Below are 21,962 nucleotides of genomic sequence, written 5' to 3' on the forward strand. Positions count from 1 at the left end.
CCGACGTTCACAGTTGAGCAGTCGAACCTGGGCTCGACCATGGGTATGAAAATCCATCGGAATTGGGAGACTATCCTTATTTGGGATATGGGTAGCTCCCTATGACTCGGCTTCAAGGTGACTACTCTAGTAACTTGTATGGCATTGGATTGACTTACTATTGGTCTACTCCGTGGTTCCAATGTTAACACTCAAGACTGGATGTAAATAAGTCAAAGTCCGACTCAGAACATTGAGACGCCAGTCGACTTGAGTGTCTTGAGGAACCTACAGTCGCCACCCGTCCCACAGAGGTATATCAAGTCGTCGAAATGCCCGGAAATCTAATTTCAAGAGAGGCTTATAGGGACCCTTATCTCCGCCACAAAGCGCATTGTAATAATGAAGCACGGTACTTCTTTCATTGGCCGTTGACCGACGTCGACCCCATGTCGAATCAACTCGAGTATCAGTAGGAACCACTGGCAAAGACCAGCATGCCCGTAGCCCCAAATCGGTTGGCGATGGAATAGCAATGAGGAATGAAAATTGACGGCTGATAATAGTTGGCTCAGTGACACATAGATCGACCACGCACTCTGAGATCGTCTGAACTCCTTGTAGCCCCCACTTAAGAGGACACCATTCCACATATTGCTCAGCAAAAATCCAGATCATGCGTAGACCATGACCAGCGTGTTGATGCACCATTATAGATATGACGGAAGAGCCCTAAATGCCAGAGGCCGCGATGCTTCCGATAAGACCCGGTTCATGATGGTGGATCAATCCCAAATTGGAATATTTTGCCCTCTTCTATGTATCCACTCTATGTGGTCAGCCGCAGGAGCAATTGGACGCCGGGGCCTTGTGGACTGGAGACGATTGAAGAGTTGCTGGAGACAAGCGCAGGCAGTAATATGTACTTTTGTTCCTGTACTTACAGCCTGGCGCACTGCAGCTAGTGAGTTGATGGAGATATAAACAGGCTGCACGGCACCTCTCGATAAGCTATCAAGCTGTTCTGGCAAGACTGTGGGGGTGAATATTGTAGACTCGATAGAAGCTAAGAGCGTGAATTCATTGTGGAGCCCCTCCGGGGTTAGAGGACATTTTTTTCAGAACGTGTTCCGTGACTGTCCTATAGGAGGCGTTGGATGCCTGCTCCGCTCGGGGAGATATCTGTTGTAGACCGTCTAAGCTGGTAAAGTCGCAGCAAGACTCAAGGATCAGCAAAATGATTTCCACTGGGAGTTTTGCAAAGGGATCGATAGGCGAAATCGATGGAACAGATGATTAAAATGGTTCTAGGGGTAATGGATGAGAACAAAGAAAAGTACTTTTGCATAGAATTAACATGATGGCTCAAAGTACTATGGATTCCTTGGGTGTACCTGATCCACATGTTCTCGACAAAGATTTTATCCGTTTATGTACTCGTATTTCAAATATCTCACAGAGGTGCGAGGACTTTTCAAGATCCTTTATATAAGTCATGTGTCTAGGGCTAGTTCTGGGGAATTGTGACAAAATAGACGTGCGGGGGATTTACCGGAGTGGGTCAAGCCCCTTGGAAAGAACATCTTGGTGTTGGGAGGGTGAGGACTATGTGAACACACTTTTTTGAGTGTTAGTATTCAAAGGGGAATTAAAACAGGACTTAGAGCTTCAAAAGTATGTTAATAGGGGGCTATGCATGAGACGAAAGCAGTTCTATCATAGATGTCGCAATATAAACAGCTGCCTCCTCACCAGTTTTACCACATATAATTGCTAAAGTCAAACTTCGCATACAACAGCTGGTCCTTGCGCATCTACATACGTAGAAACTTGAACCAACCAAAGCCAACCTCTCGTCGTTGAAAGTCAGGATCTGGTCTGTAAACTCACATAGTCCACGGGTAGGATTGAGAGTCATGTAAGGTACCAAAAACAAAACATTGAGGTGACATGAAAGATATGAATCACGTGATATGCAATACACATGACATTTGTATATGTGCCTGAGGCGCCACGGAACCCCCCCTTCTTTATGTCATCATAGATAAAGCCAGAGCTATCTGGGGAATGACCACAGCTCCTACCTAGTGACTTTTATCACGAGGACTAGGTCAGATGCATACTTCTCCTATTATAACCTTGGTATAATCACCCTAAGCAGGGCACATACCTATTTCCAACCCCATAACATTCAGCCTGCTGTGTTGATATCCCCATTATCAAGTGCCGCTGGATGGCATTTCACCACCACCATCACTGGCTTCTGAAGCTGTTGCCATGAGTGGTCTGACTATAGCCTTTAGTCTGATCCAAAATGATGTCCTCTAACATATTATCGCGGTTCCTACCGCCGACGGGCTCACCATCGGTCTACGAGACTATTCGCCAACATGACGCCGGGTCCGAATACTCTGATCTCGAAGAACGTGCAGGCTTGGTCACAGGAGACCAACAGGAACAATTTAGTGACCGGGAACTAGAGGATGCATTGGCGGATGCCCAGGACAGTGAAATAATCAGCCCCAATACTGCGTTGCTCGACCAAGCACGGTCGGGCAAAACACCTGAAGAGCGAGCTTCTCCATCTGGCACTCGCCGTCGCAAGTCGTCCCGGCCTAGGTGGATGCCACAAGAATCATCACTCGGCTATGAGTTAGATGACCATGACGAAGACGTTCCTCAATCTCTGCTCGTAGAAGGTCATCACGAAGATCTGAGATCACGGCTACCTCCTCCTCCCCAGTCTCATGATCGTTCGGGTCGACCAAGAGCCCCCAGTCCTGAGCCATCCCCGCAACCTACCCGAGCCCGTTGGAATGAACGAGGGGCAGCCCATCAACAGTCGCCCAGTGAAAGCGGTCATCCAATAAGGAGATGGTTTACCGCGCAACACCCCGGCCTTGCCAATACTGACCCCAAGAAGAAAGCAATGTGGCGATGGGCAAACGTCGAGGATCTGGATAACTTCTTAAAGGACGTCTACGTATACTTCTTAGGGAATGGAATTTGGTCCATTCTGCTAACCCGGGTGCTAAACCTCTTGTAAGTTCAGAATTGTACCCTTTCCAAATAATCGTAGGAGAAGCTGACAGTACAAAAGGACATTTGCCTTCGTTGTTGGTTTTTCTACATTTTTAACCAACTGCATTGATTACCCTAAAGTCCGGCGGAGTAAGACTCTGGACGATATTCTCGTACCCCAATGCACAGCAAATATGTCCGGTTCGGCCACATTTTTGTTGTGGCTCTTCAGCTTCTTCTGGATTGGGAAGCTTTTCCAGTACCTGCTAGACATCCGCAGGCTCAAACACCTACATGACTTCTATCTCTACCTACTCGGCGTTTCAGATGCCGAGGTCCAGACGATTTCATGGCAAGAAGTCGTGAGCCGACTGATGGCGTTGAGAGACTCAAATCCATCTACCGCAGCGGCAGTTTCTGCCAAGCATCGAAGATTCCTGGGCAGCCAGTCAAAGCAGCGAATGGATGCCCACGACATTGCCAACCGCCTTATGCGCAAGGAGAACTACATGATCGCACTAGTAAACAAGGATATTTTGGACCTCACTCTCCCTATTCCATTCCTCAAGAATCGACAACTCTTTTCGCGAACCATGGAATGGAATCTCAATCTTTGTGTCATGGACTATGTTTTTAACGAGCAAGGCCAACTGCGAACCCTGTTCCTCAAGGATACGCATCGAAGGGCACTGAGTGATGGCTTACGCCGGCGCTTTGTTTTTGCTGGCGTCATGAATATTTTCGTAGCACCCTTTATTGTGGTCTATTTTATGATGCACTACTTCTTCCGGTACTTCAATGAATTCAAGAAGAACCCGGGCCAAATCGGTTCCCGCCAATATACACCTATGGCGGAATGGAAATTTCGCGAGTTCAATGAGCTTTGGCATCTCTTTGAGCGTCGAATCAACATGTCATATCCATTCGCCAGTCGCTATGTTGACCAATTTCCCAAGGATAAGACCGTTCAAGTTGCACGGTTCGTTGCTTTCATATCTGGGGCTCTTGCCTCAGTGTTGGCCCTTGCCTCGGTGATAGATCCAGAGCTCTTCCTTGGGTTTGAGATTACCCCTGATCGGACTGTTTTATTCTATCTTGGTATCTTCGGCACAGTCTGGGCTTTTGCGCGAGGACTTGCACCCGAAGAGACCGATGTCTTCGACCCCGAGTATGCACTCCTGGAGCTGATCGATTTTACACATTACTTCCCATCCGGATGGAAGGGACGTTTGCATAGCGACGACGTGCGGAAAGAATTCGCAATTCTCTATCAAATGAAGATTGTGATATTCTTAGAAGAGATCTTGAGCATGATTTTCACTCCTTTCGTCCTGTGGTTCAGCTTGCCCAAGTGCAGTGACCGCCTTATTGACTTTTTCCGGGAGTTCACCGTGCATGTTGATGGTGTAGGCTATCTCTGCTCTTTTGCTGTCTTTGACTTCAAGAAGGGCACAAATGTGCTCTCCCAAGCCGGACCTGGGCGCCGGGACCCTGGTAAACAGGATCTGCGCACCGATTACTTCTCAACTAAAGACGGCAAGATGCTAGCTTCCTACTATGGATTCTTGGACAACTACGGTGCCAACCATCAACCTACCAGCCGGCGACAATTCCATCCACCGCCAACCTTGCCCACCCTTGGCTCGCCCACTGCAGCCGAGTTCGGTGCTCTTCCTGGTCGCCCTGACCACCTCCAGACACGTACTGGGCTGACATCCGGGGTGCCATTTGGCCCTCAGTCACTGATGGGCACCTCTAAACTAAGGCAAATGGGAGAATTCGACCGCCGCTCTCCCGCCCCGTCTATCCTTCTCGACCCGCAGCACCAGCCTTCGACCACTGGGTTTCGAGCTGCAGCCAGAACCACCCAGCGCTCCCGGCTCGGACGCTCTCAGCACCCATCTACAGAGACCATCGACGACGAGGAAGAGCCACTATCCCAAGACGGCCGTGATTCAGCAACACGTCAGTCCGCCCCTCGTACTGGTACTTCTAGTGCAGGTGCAGGCACTAGTGATAGCAACCTCGGCGATTCTTGGCGCATGAACCCACTCAGCAAGGATGATAATGACCCCGATGAAGACGATGAAGGCGAAAACATTGACGCCATCGCCGGCGGGGGCGGCGTTTTGGGCTTGATCCAGCAGTTCCAGAAAGCTAACACCGAAGGCAGACGGACAAATGTGGGGATCTAGATATTCGTTCTATGCGACTTCTAGGGTGATGGTAAGCTCGGGAATATCATAGCTTATACACGATATATGACCATTTGAAGCGGAGTTCATTGTCTTGTAGCGAACCTTTTATATATTGCTCTGTTATGCTTGTCCGTTACGACGTAGGTAGTATATTACTAGTCTTACATAGGTACGTAGACAAAGGTAGAAATACCTATAGGATAGCCACATACACCCATGAACATCAGGCACTCATTCCACCACCCATATAGCTCGGGCACATATACAAACTTTTCCAGATTATTTTACGTACGTTCCCCTCCTTTCCGATCACCTTATACCCCGCTACTCTATCACTCACCTTCCTTTTCGACCTTATCCACCGATAAACCATTTTCATATCCACAGAAATATACACCAACAGCTACTCTGAAACAAGATGTTCAACTATATCCACGAATGTATCTTTGGAAGGCCAGCGAAAAGGCCACGATCCCCGGAGTCCATTGCTTCCGCTATTGTCACCAAGATCCTCAATGCCGACACACCCTACTCACTCCACAAAGAAGTGAACGAGGAACTTTCCACCGAAGGTTGGTCTGACGCCATAGCACAGGCTATCCTCCGCGGCTTAGAGAATGCCATTAAAGTCGGTACGAACATGGCGCGAGCCGCGTCTGATGCTGCAGCCCAGAGCAAAAATGCGGCGGTTAGCTTTGCAGTAGACCATCCTGTCTACGCTACGCTGATTGCAATGGGTATTATGGCCTTGTTGACACCGCTGGCTCTTGAGATGCTTGGGTTTGGAGAGTCGGGTCCAGTTGCGGGCTCATTCGCAGCTGTATGGCAAAGAACTTATGCTGGATATGTGCCGAAGAATGCTTTGTTTGGTTATTTCCAAAGGTTGGGAATGAAATGGCATTGGGTTTATTAGAGGTCCATCTAAGTATTAGTCTGGTAGAAGTCTTTGTGAGTCCACTACATGTGGGACTGTACGGGATGATCAATATCATGGACGGCTAGGGCAAAGGGAGAGGGGAATTGTGGCTTTGTTGATAATAGTGATGAATCTACCTACTACCACAACGCCCCTCATATGCTCCATGGGGATAAAGAGGGAGTTCTAAATTTTGATTAGAAGTTGAGTAGTTGCCCTGTGTGAACGTCCTCCATGGAGTATGCCAACTTGTATGCATCGAGCCAAAAGCCCTAGAGAAGGGGAACGGCCATTTGATTTTCCCATTCCCCTTGCTATTGTCCTCTCAATTTCAAAGATGAGTACTGATATTTGGTTGCCTTCTCAGAGATACGCAATATGCAATACATAAAGTACCGATTTATGCAACTGGGTTTATGTAGCTGTCAGAGTTGCATAATTCAACCGGACTAAACGACTTAAAGACATATCGGACATGCTCATAGCACATATATTCTACGAGAAGGTTTAAAATTAAGGGATGGCTTACAGTTAAAGTTGATGGTCGAGATCTCTTGGATCTCTTGGATCTCTTAAATCTCTTGGACTCCCAAGATTGGGGAATTTGATCCTTATATAGATTACCACTATTCGCATGTCAGCTGATTCATATATCAGGATAATTAGTATTGTGTACAGGGTATCTTTTCCGGTTAAAATCGTTGCATTCCGTACTCCGTACTCCGTACATGCAATTGTAATATTCCAAAGTGTTACATGTATTCCAGGCTGCAGGGGTAACTCACACCAATGGGAGATTGATGTGGACCACATTAGCGGAGGCAGTACTTGATGTGGACTAGTGGAAGACTCGATTGATAATAGCGCCGTAGGGCAATTTGAAGACCCCTTGCGGGTTGCATTGATTCCAGTCACAGTTCGGAATTCGGAGCCAATGGGTGTTGAACAGTTTAATTCCCCCTAAAAGATGACAATTGTTTTTGACCAAGTTTCTAGTTGTAAATTGGATAGGGATTTCTCTTGAGATTAAAAGTTGAACAAAATAAGACAGAAATAGAAAAGAATTAACCAAAATAGAACTGGGAGGCTCTCTACTCCATATGTGGATCTTCTATTTACTTGTGGAGTCTCGTGATTTCATGTGGACTTGGCTAATCTCGGCCTTTTCTTCCCTTCTCTTTTCTTTATATTTTCTTTTCTCTAATACACGATGTTTCGAGCTCGCCGATACCGATCTCTGGTCGGATTCGCGGCGGCTCTTGTCTTCACGTTTTTCTACTTTGCGCGGTCACGCGACTGGAGCTATACAGTTGTAGAATCGTCCATTGGCGTTCATTCACCCCATCCGAATCAACCCGAAACACCAAGACCTGAAAATGCAGCAGCAGCTGCTGCTATCGAAGACAGTCAACATCGTATACTTCCCAATCCCTACCGTGGCACTACCGCCCCGCCGCCAGAGAAGATAATCTCGCCCGTGGGTCCCAATAGCGGCTCAAAGGACGGCACCAGCCGGTTTAAAGAAGATTCCTCCGACACTGCTCCAGTGAAAGTGAAACCGACCATCGAGGATGACCCGAAGGACTCTGCAAAGGAACCCGTGAAAGAGCCCGTGAAGGAATCGACGAAGGTGGAGAAGCCCCAGAGCTTGCCACCACCTACAACGGATAATGTCAATAGTGCAAATGAGGAGATTGATAATGGAGGGGCCGGCAGAAAGGCCGCAGAGCGCCCGGCACCTGGCATTGCAACGACCAAGTGGAAGAAGTTCCCAGAACGGTTCCCCGTCCCTGCAGCGGAGGTGATCAAGCTACCAAAGGAGCAGTCCAAAACAATCCCCAAGCTACAAGCTAAGTTCAAGGATGAGTCTAGCTCCGACAAGCAAGAGCGTCTACAACGGCTTAGCGCTATCAAGGCTGAGTTTGTGCATGCCTGGAAAGGCTATAAGGGGATCGCGATGGGACATGACGAAGTAAAGCCTCTGTCAAAGGAGTATGAAGACCCATTCAACGGCTGGGGAGCGACATTGGTCGATTCTCTTGATACTCTCTGGATTATGCAATTGAAAGATGAATTCTCCGAGGCGTTGGATGCGATCAAAAACATTGATTTCAAAACATCACTGAGAGCGGATATCCCGATGTTTGAGACAACCATCCGCTATCTTGGAGGTCTTTTGGGTGCCTATGACATTTCTGGTCATCGATACCCTGTGCTTTTGGAGAAAGCAGAGGAGCTTGCTGAGGTTCTCATTGGTGCCTTTGATACACCTAACCGCATGCCACACCTTTACTATCGCTGGGCCCCGTAAGTCTTTGATGCCACAATTTCTTTCTGATCACCCGTGGGTGACTAACCGAATTTTCTTAGAGAATATGCCGCGAAACCACATCGGGCATCTTCCCGAGCTGGCCTGGCTGAAATCGGGTCGCTTTCCTTGGAATTTACCCGTCTGGCTCAATTGACCAAGCGGGACAAATACTACGATGCGATTGCACGGATTACCAACGAATTGGAGAAAATCCAAGACTCAACTAGCATCCCTGGACTGTGGCCTCTACGGGTCAATGCACAGGGATGTTCCAAGTACTCCAAGAACACGTCGCCGCAGAATAACAACCCTACACGTGAGCAGAATGCCGCTACTGCGACCGAGAGCACTACTTCGGTGACCCATAGAACTTACGCTGCACCGACAGACCTTGAGAGTTATTTGAAGCTGCTCCCCCGGGACACAAACGCTGGCATCGAAAAACAGTCCAACAATACGAAAGCTGCGGATGAACCTAGCCTTCAAGCACGCGAGCGAAACATACCATCAGCAGATCAATGCAATGGCGGCTTGGGACTTCCCATTTCACCCCGCGATAACGTTTACACCATGGGAGGAATGGCTGACTCGACCTACGAATACCTGCCCAAGGAATACATCTTACTGGGTGGCCTGAACGACCAATACCAAAATATGTATAAAAAGGCAGCCACGGCAGCCCGCAAGTCCCTTCTCTTCCAGCCTATGGTCAAAGGTGGACGTGATATCCGGTTCATGGCCTCGACTTCTCCAGTGACTCCTGGAAAGATCGCAGAGCTCACTCCTACCGATCTTGAATACGAAGGCACTCACTTGGAATGTTTCATTGGCGGCATGTTCGCCATAGGAGCCAAGGCCTTTGGAATCGATGGTGATCTGGAACTCGCAGCCAAACTGACCGACGGCTGTGTTTGGGCTTACGAGTCGACACAAACCGGAGTGATGCCTGAGCGCTTCCGCGTCTTGCCATGCGAGAAAGGCTCGGCCTGCGAGTGGGATCCAGCCCGCTTTGAGGCTGGCGTGGCACGCTACTCGCGTGTAGACCCCGGGGCAGGACATTCGTTCCGCAATGGAGAGAGCAGCTACGAACAGCGCGTGAATTTGATTTCGCACGATGCACCGTCAGGATCCGCGGGTGGGTCCATTCCCATCCCCATGCCGGGCTCATTAAACCCTCACGATAGAGATGTGTTGCCCAAGCGCGATGGACTAGGAAACCATGTGGAACCGTCATCTATTGCTTCAAGCTCGAGTCCTTCTTCGAGTCCTTCTCCCGATGAAGCTGACTTGCAGAACCGAGATGTACCCCGGTCATCTTCAACGCTCGCATCGCCTCGCATTGCCGAAGGCGGCAAAGACCACGTCCCAGCAGGCATGACCAGTATCCCATCGCCGACCTACTACCTTCGGCCAGAGGCGATCGAGTCTGTCTTTATTATGTACCGTCTGACTGGTGACGAATCCTGGCGTCGCAAGGGATGGCAGATGTTCGAAGCAATCTCGAAGTATACCCGGACTGAGCTGGCCAACGCAGCCATTCAAGATGTCACTGCTCAGAAACCGATCCATAAGGATACGATGGAGTCTTTCTGGCTAGCTGAGACGTTGAAGTACTTCTACCTTTTGTTCAGTGACCCTAGTGTGGTGGATTTGGATAAATATGTTCTGTGAGTGACGTAGCCTGTAAACAACTGGACCAACAGCTAACTTTTTATAGGAATACCGAAGCGCATCCATTCCTGCGCCCGATTGCATAATTGTGTTTTGCATTTTTGCATTTTGATACCAATGAAAGTTCTATATATAACAAGTACATTTCCCTAGTATGTAACGTATGTTGTAGTGTGTACCTTAGGGTTGACCCGCAGTGGGACTTGAATTTCCCCCAATCTTCCCCCCCGCCCTTCAACTCTCTCCAACTCTTCAAACCGGCACATAACCGGTATGACAGTTTGACAGGGAAATGGAGCCCGAGGCCTCGGAGACTGAGTTCTGGACTGGTGTGTAGTTTTCAATCTTTTCTCCTCTTTCAAGATATGCGACGTGACAATTGACCGATTCTCGAAGAACTTCAAACGATCGTCTCCAAGCCATGCGACTCCGAAGACCAGATAGACGATGCCCTCCGAGCTTATCTTAGTCTAACAACCCAACACAAAGGTAAACGCCACTTCAAGAAGCGCTATCTCTACCCCCAACGACGCATTCCCGCGAAGTAGCGCCACGTCCGCCCCCAACTTTGTTTCCACTGCGACTAACACATCCGCCCTTACTAGGTGAATATCTACAGTCGGAAACCGATATCTCGCGATGTTCGTATAAGCTATTTACTTCGAGCATCTTTGCCAACCATGCGGACTACGTGCGACGACAGATTCTCTACGGTCTTTTGCAGGACGATGACCCGGATACCCTCCACTTCCTTGCGTCATTCATACTCTTTGACGGGCGACAAAATGAGGTTGTGCTTCAGATGCTGAATGATGAGGGTGTGTTTGCGCGTCTCCTCGAGCTTATACAGGCGATGCGGAGGGCGGATCTGGATGGCGACGCGGGTCTTCATCGTTTGTTGATGGATCTTGTGTATGAGATGTCGAGGATACAAAGGGTCAAAATTGAAGACTTAGGTGCGTGCTGGGTTGACTGCTGTCGGTATCCATGTGGACTGGCAGCTAATTATGAGGCTCGTGTGCAGTTCTCGTGGATGACGATTTTATTCGCTGTCTCTTTGATATTATCGAAGATCTCTCTTACGACGTTACGGATCCATATCATTACCCCGTGATTCGGGTGCTGGTGGGTACTTTCTTCGGGCTCTTGGTTAGAATGGGATTGACAAATTGCATAGCTCGTTCTGAACGAGCAATTCATGATCTCGGCTCATGATCCGGTGGACGGCCGCCCCTCTGGTCAATTGACCAATAAGGTTATCAAGGTCCTATCGATGTATGGTGGGATGTACAAGACATTCGGGGAGAATATCATTCTTCTTATTAACCGTGAAGGTAACGGGCGAACCTCCTATTCAACAAAACCGATGATTGACAACATGCAGCCGAGACATCCCTTCAGTTGCTCACATTGAAGCTTCTGTATCTCATATTTACCACTCCTAGCACATATGAGTACTTCTTCACAAACGATCTGCACGTTCTGGTCGATATATTGATCCGGAACTTGCTTGATCTACCCGAGGAGGCCTCCGCGCTGCGGCATACTTACCTGCGTGTTCTTTACCCGCTTCTAGCCCATACACAGCTACGAAATCCGCCGCACTACAAGCGTGATGGACTTCGAAGGCTACTTAATATTCTCGTTCGAGGACAAGTTTCATATGGGAACGACTCAGAGCACGAGAAAATCATGCATTTTGAAGAGGTCGATGAAACGACCCGTCGACTTGTGGCTCGGTGTGCGACAGTGGATTGGCTGCGCGATACCGAGCAGCCTGACCCAGCAGGGACGCAAGACACGCCCACTCAAGTGACAGTAACTTCAATTGAAACTGTGCTGGACCAAACCGTCCAACAGACGTCACCCGTAGATATCAGCGAACCACTCGATGGCTCCGGCACACTGTCCCGGACAAGCACAATCGCTAGCTCGTCTGATACGACATCACCAACACGAACTGACTCGTATAGTTCGTCTAACACGCCAGGTGGTCGGAAACACAGCTTAGCCCACCGGCTCGGCATGAACCTAGAGCCTGCATCATCATCATCACTGAGCGTTCAAGCCGTTGCAGCACAGCACGAAAAGCCAGGCATAATAACCCCCAGTCGCAAAGATGGAGTCCACGCCGCCGCCCTCAATAATGAGACGCCAATAATCCGACCACCAAAGGTCAAACCAGAACCACCGAAATCTCGTCGCTGGCGCGGGCGCCGTCTGGCCGTGGATGAAGAAGAACAACACTCTGCCGGCACCAGCAGCGACGGGAACACCATTCCCGAAGGCGTCGAAATCAGTCCCACCACCGTTTTCACCCCTAGCACACCACCTCCACAGACACATACCAGTGATCATCGCGACTCCGGGTCAGGTTCCACTCTTGCGCCTCCGGGTCCACGGCCACGGCGGGCCGTATCCAATCCACCCCCGGCCCTCCCGCCACCACGCCGTTCCAGTCATACCACGTCTTCTCAAAGTCGTCACCGGCCCCCAATCCCCCCAGGCGGAACAGGCCGACATGGACAGGCTCCACTTCCACCAAAAACGCGCCGTTGGGGACATGGTAAGCCGCAGCATGGACAGACTGACTCAGTCGAGAGTGGGGCTAGCAATGTTAGTCCATCAAAGGAGCCTGAGATTGCTGTAAACAACGTCGTGTCAGTTCAGCAAGAACGATCACCAGAGGACAGTGTTCCTTCAGATCCTTTCTCGCCGAAATCCCCTACAATGTTGATATCGCCGTCTGAGGCCACTGCAGACAAGGCAGATGGCCAGACCAATGGTGCTAGTGATGTCCATGCGCCTGTCAGTGTAGAGGAGGCGCTGCAGAATGTCTCTCTGCATTGAGCGTTGCTTCTTGAACATTTTAATTCCCCTTCTTTTCACTAGATAAACTCTTTGCTCGTGGCTCATTTCAGGTTTTCATTTTTGGCATCAAGCGCGGTTGTTCGGGTGAACAGGTTGGGACATGATAGGTTATGTGTCTAGTTACTTTGCATGAGCAATCAAATCACATTAAGGACAGGACTGGATCCCAAAATGGCAAAGAGTATTTTCGCTGACAAGAATGGAGTAGTCTACAATAATAAAACGGAATAAAAGTACAAATCTATCTCCCAGCAAAGCCTGCTATAATTAACTTCTCTCAACATCGATTGTGAGCTGGTCATCTATAGAGACTCATTCTCAAATCTTCAATCCCCAGCTTCGCCCCAGGCCAATGGCAGTATTCCACCCAAACCCAGCACACTGTCCAATACCAGTAAGCTTATCAGCAAGCGCCTTCCGATCCTCAAACCGACGCTCCACAAACGCAGCCGTCTCCACAAGATCCGGCGTCGGGTCACGGGTCATAACAACCTCAGAACTGGCATAAATAGCCGACACGGCAAGACGGCGCGTGTACCAAGCCACATCAACAGCGTCATCACCAGAAAGCGTAAGAATATCCGAAGCAAGCGCATGCAATTCCGTAAGAGAGAGGGGGATATTAGCAAGAAGGGACATTTGCGCAAGAGCCTAGGGGAAGATTAGCGGGGATCCTGTTATCTCCTCTTGTATCTTCAAAGGATATTTGAAAGACAAGAAAAATAAGTAACTCACATCTTGCCAAACATCCTTAACCTCCGCATTCATCCTCAACCTCTCCAAAAGCAATCCCTTAACCCTCTCCTCAACACTAAGCTCATGAACATCCTTCCCCTTCTCCGCCGCAATGCGCCGGAATAACCCGCCCTCCTCGACCTTGCCGCGTAGTAGACCCCGTCGACTAGCAAGCCAGAAGAGGATGAGGTCGAATTCCCCGCGCGGGAGTAGCTGTACCGAGACGTCGAGGAAGCCGGCGTCGCGTGCGCCGAGGGTCAGTGCTTTGGCGGAGAAGCCGTGCGTCGGGACGTGGGTTAGTGCCGAGGTTAGAATTGCTGTTTGGGAGTTTGTGTATGAGTGGTCTGGGAGCCTGGCATGGAGGGCTGAGTGGTAGTTTCGGTGGGGGGTTCGTGGTTGGGTACGGGATGTGGGTTGTGTTGAGCGGGAGGGTTGGAGGGTTGTGCTTATTGCGCAGGTTCGGCGGATGGATTGGGTCAGGGAGGGGAGGACCCTTTTGGGGAGAGTGCGGGCGAGGGAGGCCATTATTTGAGTGTGGTTGAGGGAATCAATGGAGAGAGGTGAAGTTTGGAGATGGTTCCCAAGGTTGGTCCGTGCGTTTGTATAAGATCCAGGTGGATTTGGTAGAATCAATGGAATTATGTATGATTTGCATATATTTGATATTTCATAGTTCCTTATGGATAGATTGGATATATATGATTTGTATCGGCTTATAATAATGTACAATAATGCCCAGCTTTGGGGGTTATGTACCTTTTTGTATAAGAATCTCCCTCGAGCCTTCAATACACTATTATATAGACACCAGAGCAAATGAGTCAATTTTGTCAAACTTCATAGGGATAGATAAGTATAAATGGAAATCCAGCGAGGCGAACATGTAGAAATATAGTATAAAAGCAGAACAATTCCCGCTTTTTCCATTTGAGGGTTCAACCCATAACATCCGAAGGGAGATATTAAGATGGATCAACAAAGAAAAGTGAAACAAAAGAACGCAAGCAGTAACTAACGGCGAGGGTAAGGGGCGATGGGTGACGACGAAAAGCACCCAAACCATTAGACCAACGCCGCGTATGCTAGGATAGCAACGAATTTCTGAATGATCACTACAAAAGCTACATGGAGCAAATGTATGGAAGAAAAAGGCTCTTTCCATTTTGGAAGCAGTTGATCAGCCCAAACGGGCACTTGAACCCCATTTTGCGAGGATAGAAGCCTCGAAAAAAACTGAAATGGGAATAAGGGAATCATTGAATCAAGAAATTGCGAAACAAAAGCCAGACGCCCCCCTGTCAAAGAAAGTGACTAGGTCAAACAAGGACGAAAAACGCTTTACATGATCTGGTCCTGGGTCAGACCGGTTGGCTCTTGGCCTTCCATTTCTTCAGGACCCGGGCCAGCGTTCATGTACTTCACGAATGTGATGCCCAAAGGACGACCTCCGTATTGGTAGCCGGAGAATTTGGCTGTGGGAAAGATATTAGTACGTGGGTATGACAGCTGCAATTCAGTGGAACGTACCAATTGCGGTTTCAGCAGTGTCGGGAGTATCAAATTGAACGACACCAGTTCCGCGAGAGCGGCCGTTGGGCTCATACTGGATTTCAGCGCGCTCAACTTTTCCGATGGTGGAGAACAAATCGACCAGGTCCTCGTTACAAGTGGACCAGGGCAACTAGGTCCGAGTTAGCAATCCATATCGTTGCCCATCGCACATCTCAAAACTTACGTTGCGAACATAGATGACAGCGCTCTTCTCGCCATTGGAAGTGGCATAATCAGTGAAAGGGTTGGGGGGTCCCGAGGGAACAGGGGGGGCACCCTGTTCAAATCCACCGGGGAAGCCACCGTGACCAGGGGGGCCAGGGGGGCCGCCGAAGCCGCCACGTCCAGCGAATCCGCCGCCAAAGCCTCCGCGACCAGCAAAGCCTCCGCGGCCCATGGGACCGCCGAAACCGCCACGACCGCCAAAGCCACCACCAAAGCCACCACGACCACCAAAGCCGGCGCCACCACCAGCGAAACGATCTTCACGAACTTCAAGGGGACGACCCTGCCAATCATATCCGTTAAACTGCGCAATGGCGTTGCGCGCATCATCAGGAGACTCAAAAGCAACAATGCCAGAGCCCTTGGGACGTCCGGTAGGGTCGGTGTGCACATCGGCACGAATGACGGCACCCTGCTGGGCTATAATACAGAATTTGGGTCAATTCACTGCTCACACTAGACAAGAAAAGTAGGAATTCAAGTCCAAGGGGGGTTAGTCTGCACTTACCAGCTGAGCGGAACAGATCCTTCAAGTCTTGCCAACCAACGTTGAAAGGAAGCTATACCGAACGGTTAATAAGGCCTGCTAGAACTTAGCATAACGGGGAGTGAAAAGAGGGGACAAACGTTTGAGACATAAATCTGACGGCCACCACCACCGTGGGGGCCTCCGAAACCACCACCGAAACCGCCTCGGGCACCGGGGCCGAAATCCCCTCGTGGGGGACCACCAACGAAACGGGGCTCGGATTCACGGTCCTAGGGACTAAAGTCAGGTCCTATACTCACAATGCCATGGATTCTAGGAAGACATACCTCACGAACATAAACAAGACGACCCATCAGGCTCTGGTTGCTGAGCGTATTCACGGCGTTTTGTGCTTGGTCCCTGGTTGCATATTCCACAATCCTGGTACACAAGTCAGTAAGAAGGTTCGATTTGAAGAAAGCCAATCAAGCACTCACCCGCATCCCTACAATATGAGATCAGCCAATGCCCACCCGTCAACTCCTACACAAACCACGAAAATCGGGGGAATAGAAGGAACTAGCCCCTCTACATGTAAGCGCCCACCTTCGACATTCCATTAGGAAGAAGCAAAACATCGGCAAAGAGAACTTCTCCAGCTGTACACAAAATCAAAACCTCGGTCAGCTTCAAACGTTCTAACAGATCACAATTCCAAATGTGCAATCATGCTCACCCTGTCTCATAAAATCCTTAAGGTGATGCCACTTGACATCATACGAAAGGTTGCCCACATAGACCCGGCGGTCTTGCTGGGACGAATCGCGAACGGTCTGCATCATATTCTCCTTGGCGACGGTACGGTCCTCAAATCGAGCGGGGGGGTATCCACTGCGTCCACCGAAAGGAGAGCCTGGGGCTGCTGCTCCGGAAGCACTCAAAGGAGATCGGGAACGGCGTTCGGGACGGCGATATTCGTCACGCTCACCACGGCTGCGGGAGCGACTGCGAGGGGAGTACGAACGGCGGGTACGTCGGGGAGGACTGCGAGAAGAACGGCGACGGGGCGAGCGAGACCTCTCACGCTGGATATGGTCAGACATGAACAAAGGTAGATAAGAAAGGCGGTGGCGAAAGCGGTGCAATGTTATGATTTTGATGAATGGAGATGGGAAGGAGTAAAAGAGGTGTTCAGAGAGCAGTTGCTACCGTGGAATGGCGCAACTCCGAGCTCGGGGTCCCCTCGTAGGTCAGGTGACCGCCGGCTTTGAGGGGGTTGTTTGTCTCAGATGCAATGAGGACCTCTGGAGTCGGATCTTGGGGCCACTGGGATACATTGCTTGCGCACACATCGCATTTTTTTTTCGAAATCAAACAATGCGATGGGAAAATGTTTCCACTTCAGGTGCATGTATGTCCAGATCTGAAAGATATCTCCAACAGACATGGCGGTTTCCACTCCCCCGCACTGGCCACACTCTTGCGATCATTGATATAGACCTAAGGGCCATGCGCTCTTGGAATGTTGTAGAATCGGTGGGAAATGAGGAATATAAAATGGAAACGGGGTTCTCGGTAAACTTACTTGGTATGGTCGATAGACGTCGGCTGGGCGGATGAACTGTCAGCGGAGAATCTCAAAACCAAAAGATAGGAAGAAATAGGGAAAAGAGAGGAAGCGGGGGAAGAGAGGATCAGGCGTCAAGGTTCATGCTTTGGGGGGAGACAAGAGACGGTGATTGGGCGGCCTGAAATGACCGGGGACCTGAATGTAGATGAGAGTAACAAACAAGTAATACAAAGATACGAAAAAGAAAAGTGTAAGAGGATGAAGAACCTACCCATGATTCCGACGAGGGGGCGTGGAGGTAAGAAGTTGAATGTGGTAAGAAGGTGGAAGGATGAAGATGCAGAATATAAGGGATGGAAGAAAGTGTTGGATTCTGTGAATCCTATAAAGACTGGGGGAATATCAGCTTGGAGAGAAGAAAATACAGAATTCTGATATGTACTTGACCACCTCGGGCAAAACCCGTCACCGCCCGGGCATATAGTTTTATTATCTATTCTATCCATGAGTATGATGATAGAAATAAAATTATGTGAAAATATACATGTAGAATAGAATATTTCATCTTTAATATACCCAAAAATAACCAAATATATGATCTAAGGACTTTGTACTGCACCTACATATGTTATGTCACTCCTCCAGAACTGTTACAGGCCTTATCACTCTTATCGTGCATCTCAACAGCTCCTGCACACCCGTGAACATCTGCACCTATGACTGGCTACACATCACGGGTATTTCAGTTACTGAATTGCCACGGCCTAATAGTATCCTACTACATCAAATTCAACTAGACCATGTTCAATTGAATCTTTTTTTTAATAAAAAAAAAGACTATGACTTCAATAAAAACCTCGAACAGAAAGTCCCACTGGGAAACGAAGGAAATGGGTGCTGAGTGCCCTGCACTGGGAATCAAGAAGAAACAAAGAAATCCATTTGCGCCACACCCTGCCGGTAAAACGAACGCCGACACAGCATGACTTTCATGCTATGGGATAAACGGGACCTGTGTGGAAACAGTCCCAACGAGAGGATCAAAACGCCTTCGGACGGGCGAATTGGATAAGAGGCAAGGAAGGATACATGTACAGACAAAGGAGAATATTGAAGAAAATAAGAAAAATGAAAAGGCAAATGTGGAGGTGAAGATAGGGAGGGTGAAGTACTCATGCTGCCACATGGGTAGGAGGATATCGACCTGGCATCTTCATGTCCAGGGCAACAGTACTGTCTGTATGGGAACGCAGCAAGTCAGATGGAACCTTGGCTACACTGTCTGACTCGGGGCCTTGATTGATATAACCATTCTCAAGGTCAAGGGTATGAATCTTAGGGAGCTCCTGATCATCTACCGAGGTAGGATTGGTATTGTTGGTATACTCAGTCGCATTGGTGTTAGTAGGCACTGTAGAGACACTCTCCCGGCGATCAACCTGGGCAGGAGCCGAGTGATCGCGACGATCAGAGATACCGACACCTGAGATGGCAGCAAGGGAAGCCTGGTCTCCATCAGACCGGATCTCGCGGTCATCCGGGTTCGAATTTTCCAGTTGCTGACTTTGTCGTTGTTTAGCCACTATTACGGACGGTCCGATCCAGTCGCCGTAGTAGCTATCGTGTTGGGTAACTTTAGGGCGAGACCTTTCATTGGTCTCCTCGTTGGATTGGTAGCTTTGATAGGCGTTGTCTCCTTCGCGGCTACCTACTTGTCGCAGGTTGTTATCAAATGCACTAGATCCATCAGGGAAAGACCCAGCAGCTCCTAGCATATCTCTGCCGGCGGAGCTGTCCCCGCTGGAAGGTGACAAGGCCGTCTGGCTGTTTCGGTCAATTTGGACGTCGCTGGGAAACGCCCCTCCAGCTTGGCGAGAGGATGTGGGTCGGTCTTGAGACATGACCGCAGACCCCGCGGAGTATGGAGTGCGATCGGCTTCGTCGTCTTCCATTACCTCGTTCATCGACCTGCCACTCACGCTGCGGACGTGCTGTCGGACGAAGGCGTTTCGTGCTTCCCCTGTCTTGCTGCTCAAGCCCTCGATATCTTCATACCAAGACATCATGGTGTCGTGAGATTCGGCGCGAAAGACCCACGAGTGGCCTCGGTGCATTGCGCCAGTCTGTCGACCCTTCAGCATGAACTTGTGGGAGCTTGAATCTTCCTGTGAGTGGGAGCCGAGTTTCTGCTCTGGCAGATAAAGCGACATGACGGGCGTCTGCCATGCCACACGATCCGCTGACTTGAACTCGTGAAGATGTGTCGGTGACAAAACATACCTGGAATTGATTAGACAATGGCTTCAAACCTCACGGGAAAAGTGTACTCACCAGCCAGGAGTATAACTCTTGAGATACTTGCTCTTGCGCTCCAACATCCCAGCTCTGACTTCGGCAGCTGCCGGGTGATCCTTGCCAGGGTAGGTGATGTTCTCCACATGTCGGAGAGGAATCCGAGGATCAACGAGCTCATCTGTTTCGGAGACAAACTGGTTCCACTCGAAATCCTGAGGCATGGAGATCGGACCCGCCTGGAGCTTCTCAACGGTGTCAAGAGCTTCGTTGGCTTCGCGTCGGAGGATACTAGCATAGGCATTGTATGCTTTCTGGATTTCGCTCACGACAATCCCTTCCAATTCACGACCAGAGTTCTCCAGGTTCAAGAATGCCTATGAAAGCAACATTAGACAAGCAACTAGTATATAGGATAGGTCATAACAAACCCGATGCAAGTAATTCTCCTCCTCGATCTGTTTCTCGACTTGCTTTTCCACATTCAGGCGCAGGATGAACGGATCACCTTTGCCTGATGTCGCAGAGGCATCGGTATCGACCAACCCAAGAGCCTCGTGCAAGTTCCGTACGGATTTGCGTGTGCCGTCAATCTCCCTCTCCACAGTATTCTTGAAATCGCCCGCAAGACTCTTGATCTCCTTAGTCTTCTTCTGGAGATCGCTGCGGAGACCAGTCAATTGGCTGATCACCTCGGTTTCCACCTCAACAGCTTTATTGGCCTCGGTATAACCCTGTCGGTGGAAGTTCTGGAGAATTTCGGTTGCATCGGCCAGACCACCCGACGTAAGCAACCCCGGTGGAAGGGCCTGATTATTAACGACGCTCGAGGCGGAGAGGAAGAGTTTCGCTCTAGCTTCGTATGATTTCTGCACTTCCTTAAAAAAGAGAATCAAGTCCTTCAAAAGCTTGCGCCAAGCTGAATCTTAGTTAGCAAAATCTCCATCACACGCGCATTGACAGATCAAAACTCACCTCCAAACCGATTCGCCAGCACCTCGGTCGGGTTACTGTTGGTAGGGATCGGAACCATGAAAGCACTATTGATATCGTCGGAACCATCGGTGTGGTACTTTTCACGATCACCCAAGCTCAGACTCCTCACACTCCCCGCGCGCATGCTTCTCCGGCTCCCATTGCGTCGCAGGCTTCCCTTCTTGCTCAGTGAGGCTTTCTTTCGTAAGGTGCTCGAACGGGAGGGGGTCGGGGAACGGGCATGTGACATGGTGGAGACAGACCGCTGCATGCCAGCAGGGCCGTCAAGCACCGAGCTGCGGTGACTGACAGTATCGAAGTCCTCCTTAAACCGAGGTTGGTAGGGAACCTGTAAGGAATCAAGGGCGCCCGAGCTGTAGTGGTATGCGGATGTGCCGGCGAAGGAATTTGGTCGCGATAGGGTAGAGCGCGGGCCGTATCCGCGACTCAAAGCGCCTGGATCGTTGGGGTGCGGGATCATGTATGCATCCTGTGAAGGCGTCTGTGGCCGCGCGGCCATCGCCATATTTGAAGAGGATTTTACGGTTTATGCAGGTTTTCGAATAATTGAAGATAGAAATTCTGAAAGTAAAAGAAAAGAGAAACTAGAAATCAAGAAGCTAAAGTGGCGTCTTTCTGGTTACCTGGCGAACGGAGGAATTGTATGCGGGGGAGGTACAGATTTGCCCCACTCAATAATAATAAAAAAAAGGAGATGATCAAAAGAGATTGGGCTCCGATATAGGGCAGACTAGGGGAATTAAAGCAAGAATTTATGATGACGTCTACGTGCGAGATGGTGACGAACTCGGGACCTCCGGGAGAATTTAGAGATTAGATTTCATATTTTCTATATTTTGGTTGACGTACTGGATCGGAATTTAGAGCCGATATGTATATTCCATTCTATACATATATACAACATAAGTATGTTGTAGTCAATGTAGTAAGGACTATGTATACTCGTAAATCTATATTGTTGCCTGTTGAGGGAAAGTGGCTGAGAGACTCAGCCCCTAAAAGGAAGAGACTATTGAATATGCCCAGGTGATCCACTCGATCTGTGGCTCATAGAAATAGAAATAGGGGCATATCATCTCCCCCCCTGATCACCATGATGAACAGTGCATGACGTCGGGATCTGGGGAGAAGGGGCAGATCCAAAGGCACTTGAACTT

At 49.5% G+C, this 21,962-nt stretch overlaps 6 protein-coding genes across 6 annotated transcripts; 3 read left to right on the forward strand and 3 right to left on the reverse strand.

Annotated features, from left to right (window-relative positions):
* Positions 1–2,293: 2,293 nt before the first annotated feature.
* atgI (autophagy protein ATG9) lies at positions 2,294–5,195 on the forward strand (the record flags this gene model as incomplete). The annotated part of the gene is made up of 2 exons (XM_040787801.1): positions 2,294–3,021; positions 3,080–5,195. The coding sequence occupies 2 exons, from the start codon at positions 2,294–2,296 to the stop codon at positions 5,193–5,195; spliced, it is 2,844 nt and encodes a 947-aa protein (XP_040651573.1).
* Positions 5,196–5,616: 421 nt separating this feature from the next.
* Positions 5,617–6,111, forward strand: PGRI_000890 (interferon alpha-inducible IFI6/IFI27 family protein; the record flags this gene model as incomplete). Its single annotated transcript, XM_040787802.1, has 1 exon — positions 5,617–6,111. The coding sequence occupies one exon, from the start codon at positions 5,617–5,619 to the stop codon at positions 6,109–6,111; it is 495 nt and encodes a 164-aa protein (XP_040651574.1).
* Positions 6,112–7,324: 1,213 nt separating this feature from the next.
* Positions 7,325–12,946, forward strand: PGRI_000900 (uncharacterized protein; the record flags this gene model as incomplete). Its single annotated transcript, XM_040787803.1, has 8 exons — positions 7,325–8,421; positions 8,485–10,092; positions 10,385–10,425; positions 10,493–10,585; positions 10,702–11,052; positions 11,121–11,221; positions 11,274–11,430; positions 11,481–12,946. The coding sequence occupies 8 exons, from the start codon at positions 7,325–7,327 to the stop codon at positions 12,944–12,946; spliced, it is 4,914 nt and encodes a 1,637-aa protein (XP_040651575.1).
* A 339-nt stretch (positions 12,947–13,285) lies between these two features.
* On the reverse strand, positions 13,286–14,227 carry PGRI_000910 (uncharacterized protein; the record flags this gene model as incomplete). The annotated part of the gene is made up of 2 exons (XM_040787804.1): positions 13,286–13,618; positions 13,703–14,227. The coding sequence occupies 2 exons, from the start codon at positions 14,225–14,227 to the stop codon at positions 13,286–13,288; spliced, it is 858 nt and encodes a 285-aa protein (XP_040651576.1).
* An 813-nt stretch (positions 14,228–15,040) lies between these two features.
* On the reverse strand, positions 15,041–17,050 carry PGRI_000920 (uncharacterized protein; the record flags this gene model as incomplete). Its single annotated transcript, XM_040787805.1, has 9 exons — positions 15,041–15,174; positions 15,230–15,383; positions 15,438–15,898; positions 15,987–16,038; positions 16,106–16,237; positions 16,295–16,388; positions 16,445–16,452; positions 16,554–16,606; positions 16,684–17,050. 9 exons carry the CDS (start codon positions 17,048–17,050, stop codon positions 15,041–15,043), a joined length of 1,455 nt encoding a protein of 484 aa, XP_040651577.1.
* Positions 17,051–18,689: 1,639 nt separating this feature from the next.
* On the reverse strand, positions 18,690–21,310 carry PGRI_000930 (SLM1 family PH domain-containing protein; the record flags this gene model as incomplete). The annotated part of the gene is made up of 4 exons (XM_040787806.1): positions 18,690–19,797; positions 19,849–20,186; positions 20,241–20,728; positions 20,785–21,310. 4 exons carry the CDS (start codon positions 21,308–21,310, stop codon positions 18,690–18,692), a joined length of 2,460 nt encoding a protein of 819 aa, XP_040651578.1.
* Between the last annotated feature and the right edge of the window lie 652 nt (positions 21,311–21,962).

This window comes from Penicillium griseofulvum (genome assembly GCF_001561935.1).
Source record: "Penicillium griseofulvum strain PG3 chromosome Unknown contig_79, whole genome shotgun sequence".
NCBI classification, from domain to species: domain Eukaryota; kingdom Fungi; phylum Ascomycota; class Eurotiomycetes; order Eurotiales; family Aspergillaceae; genus Penicillium; species Penicillium griseofulvum.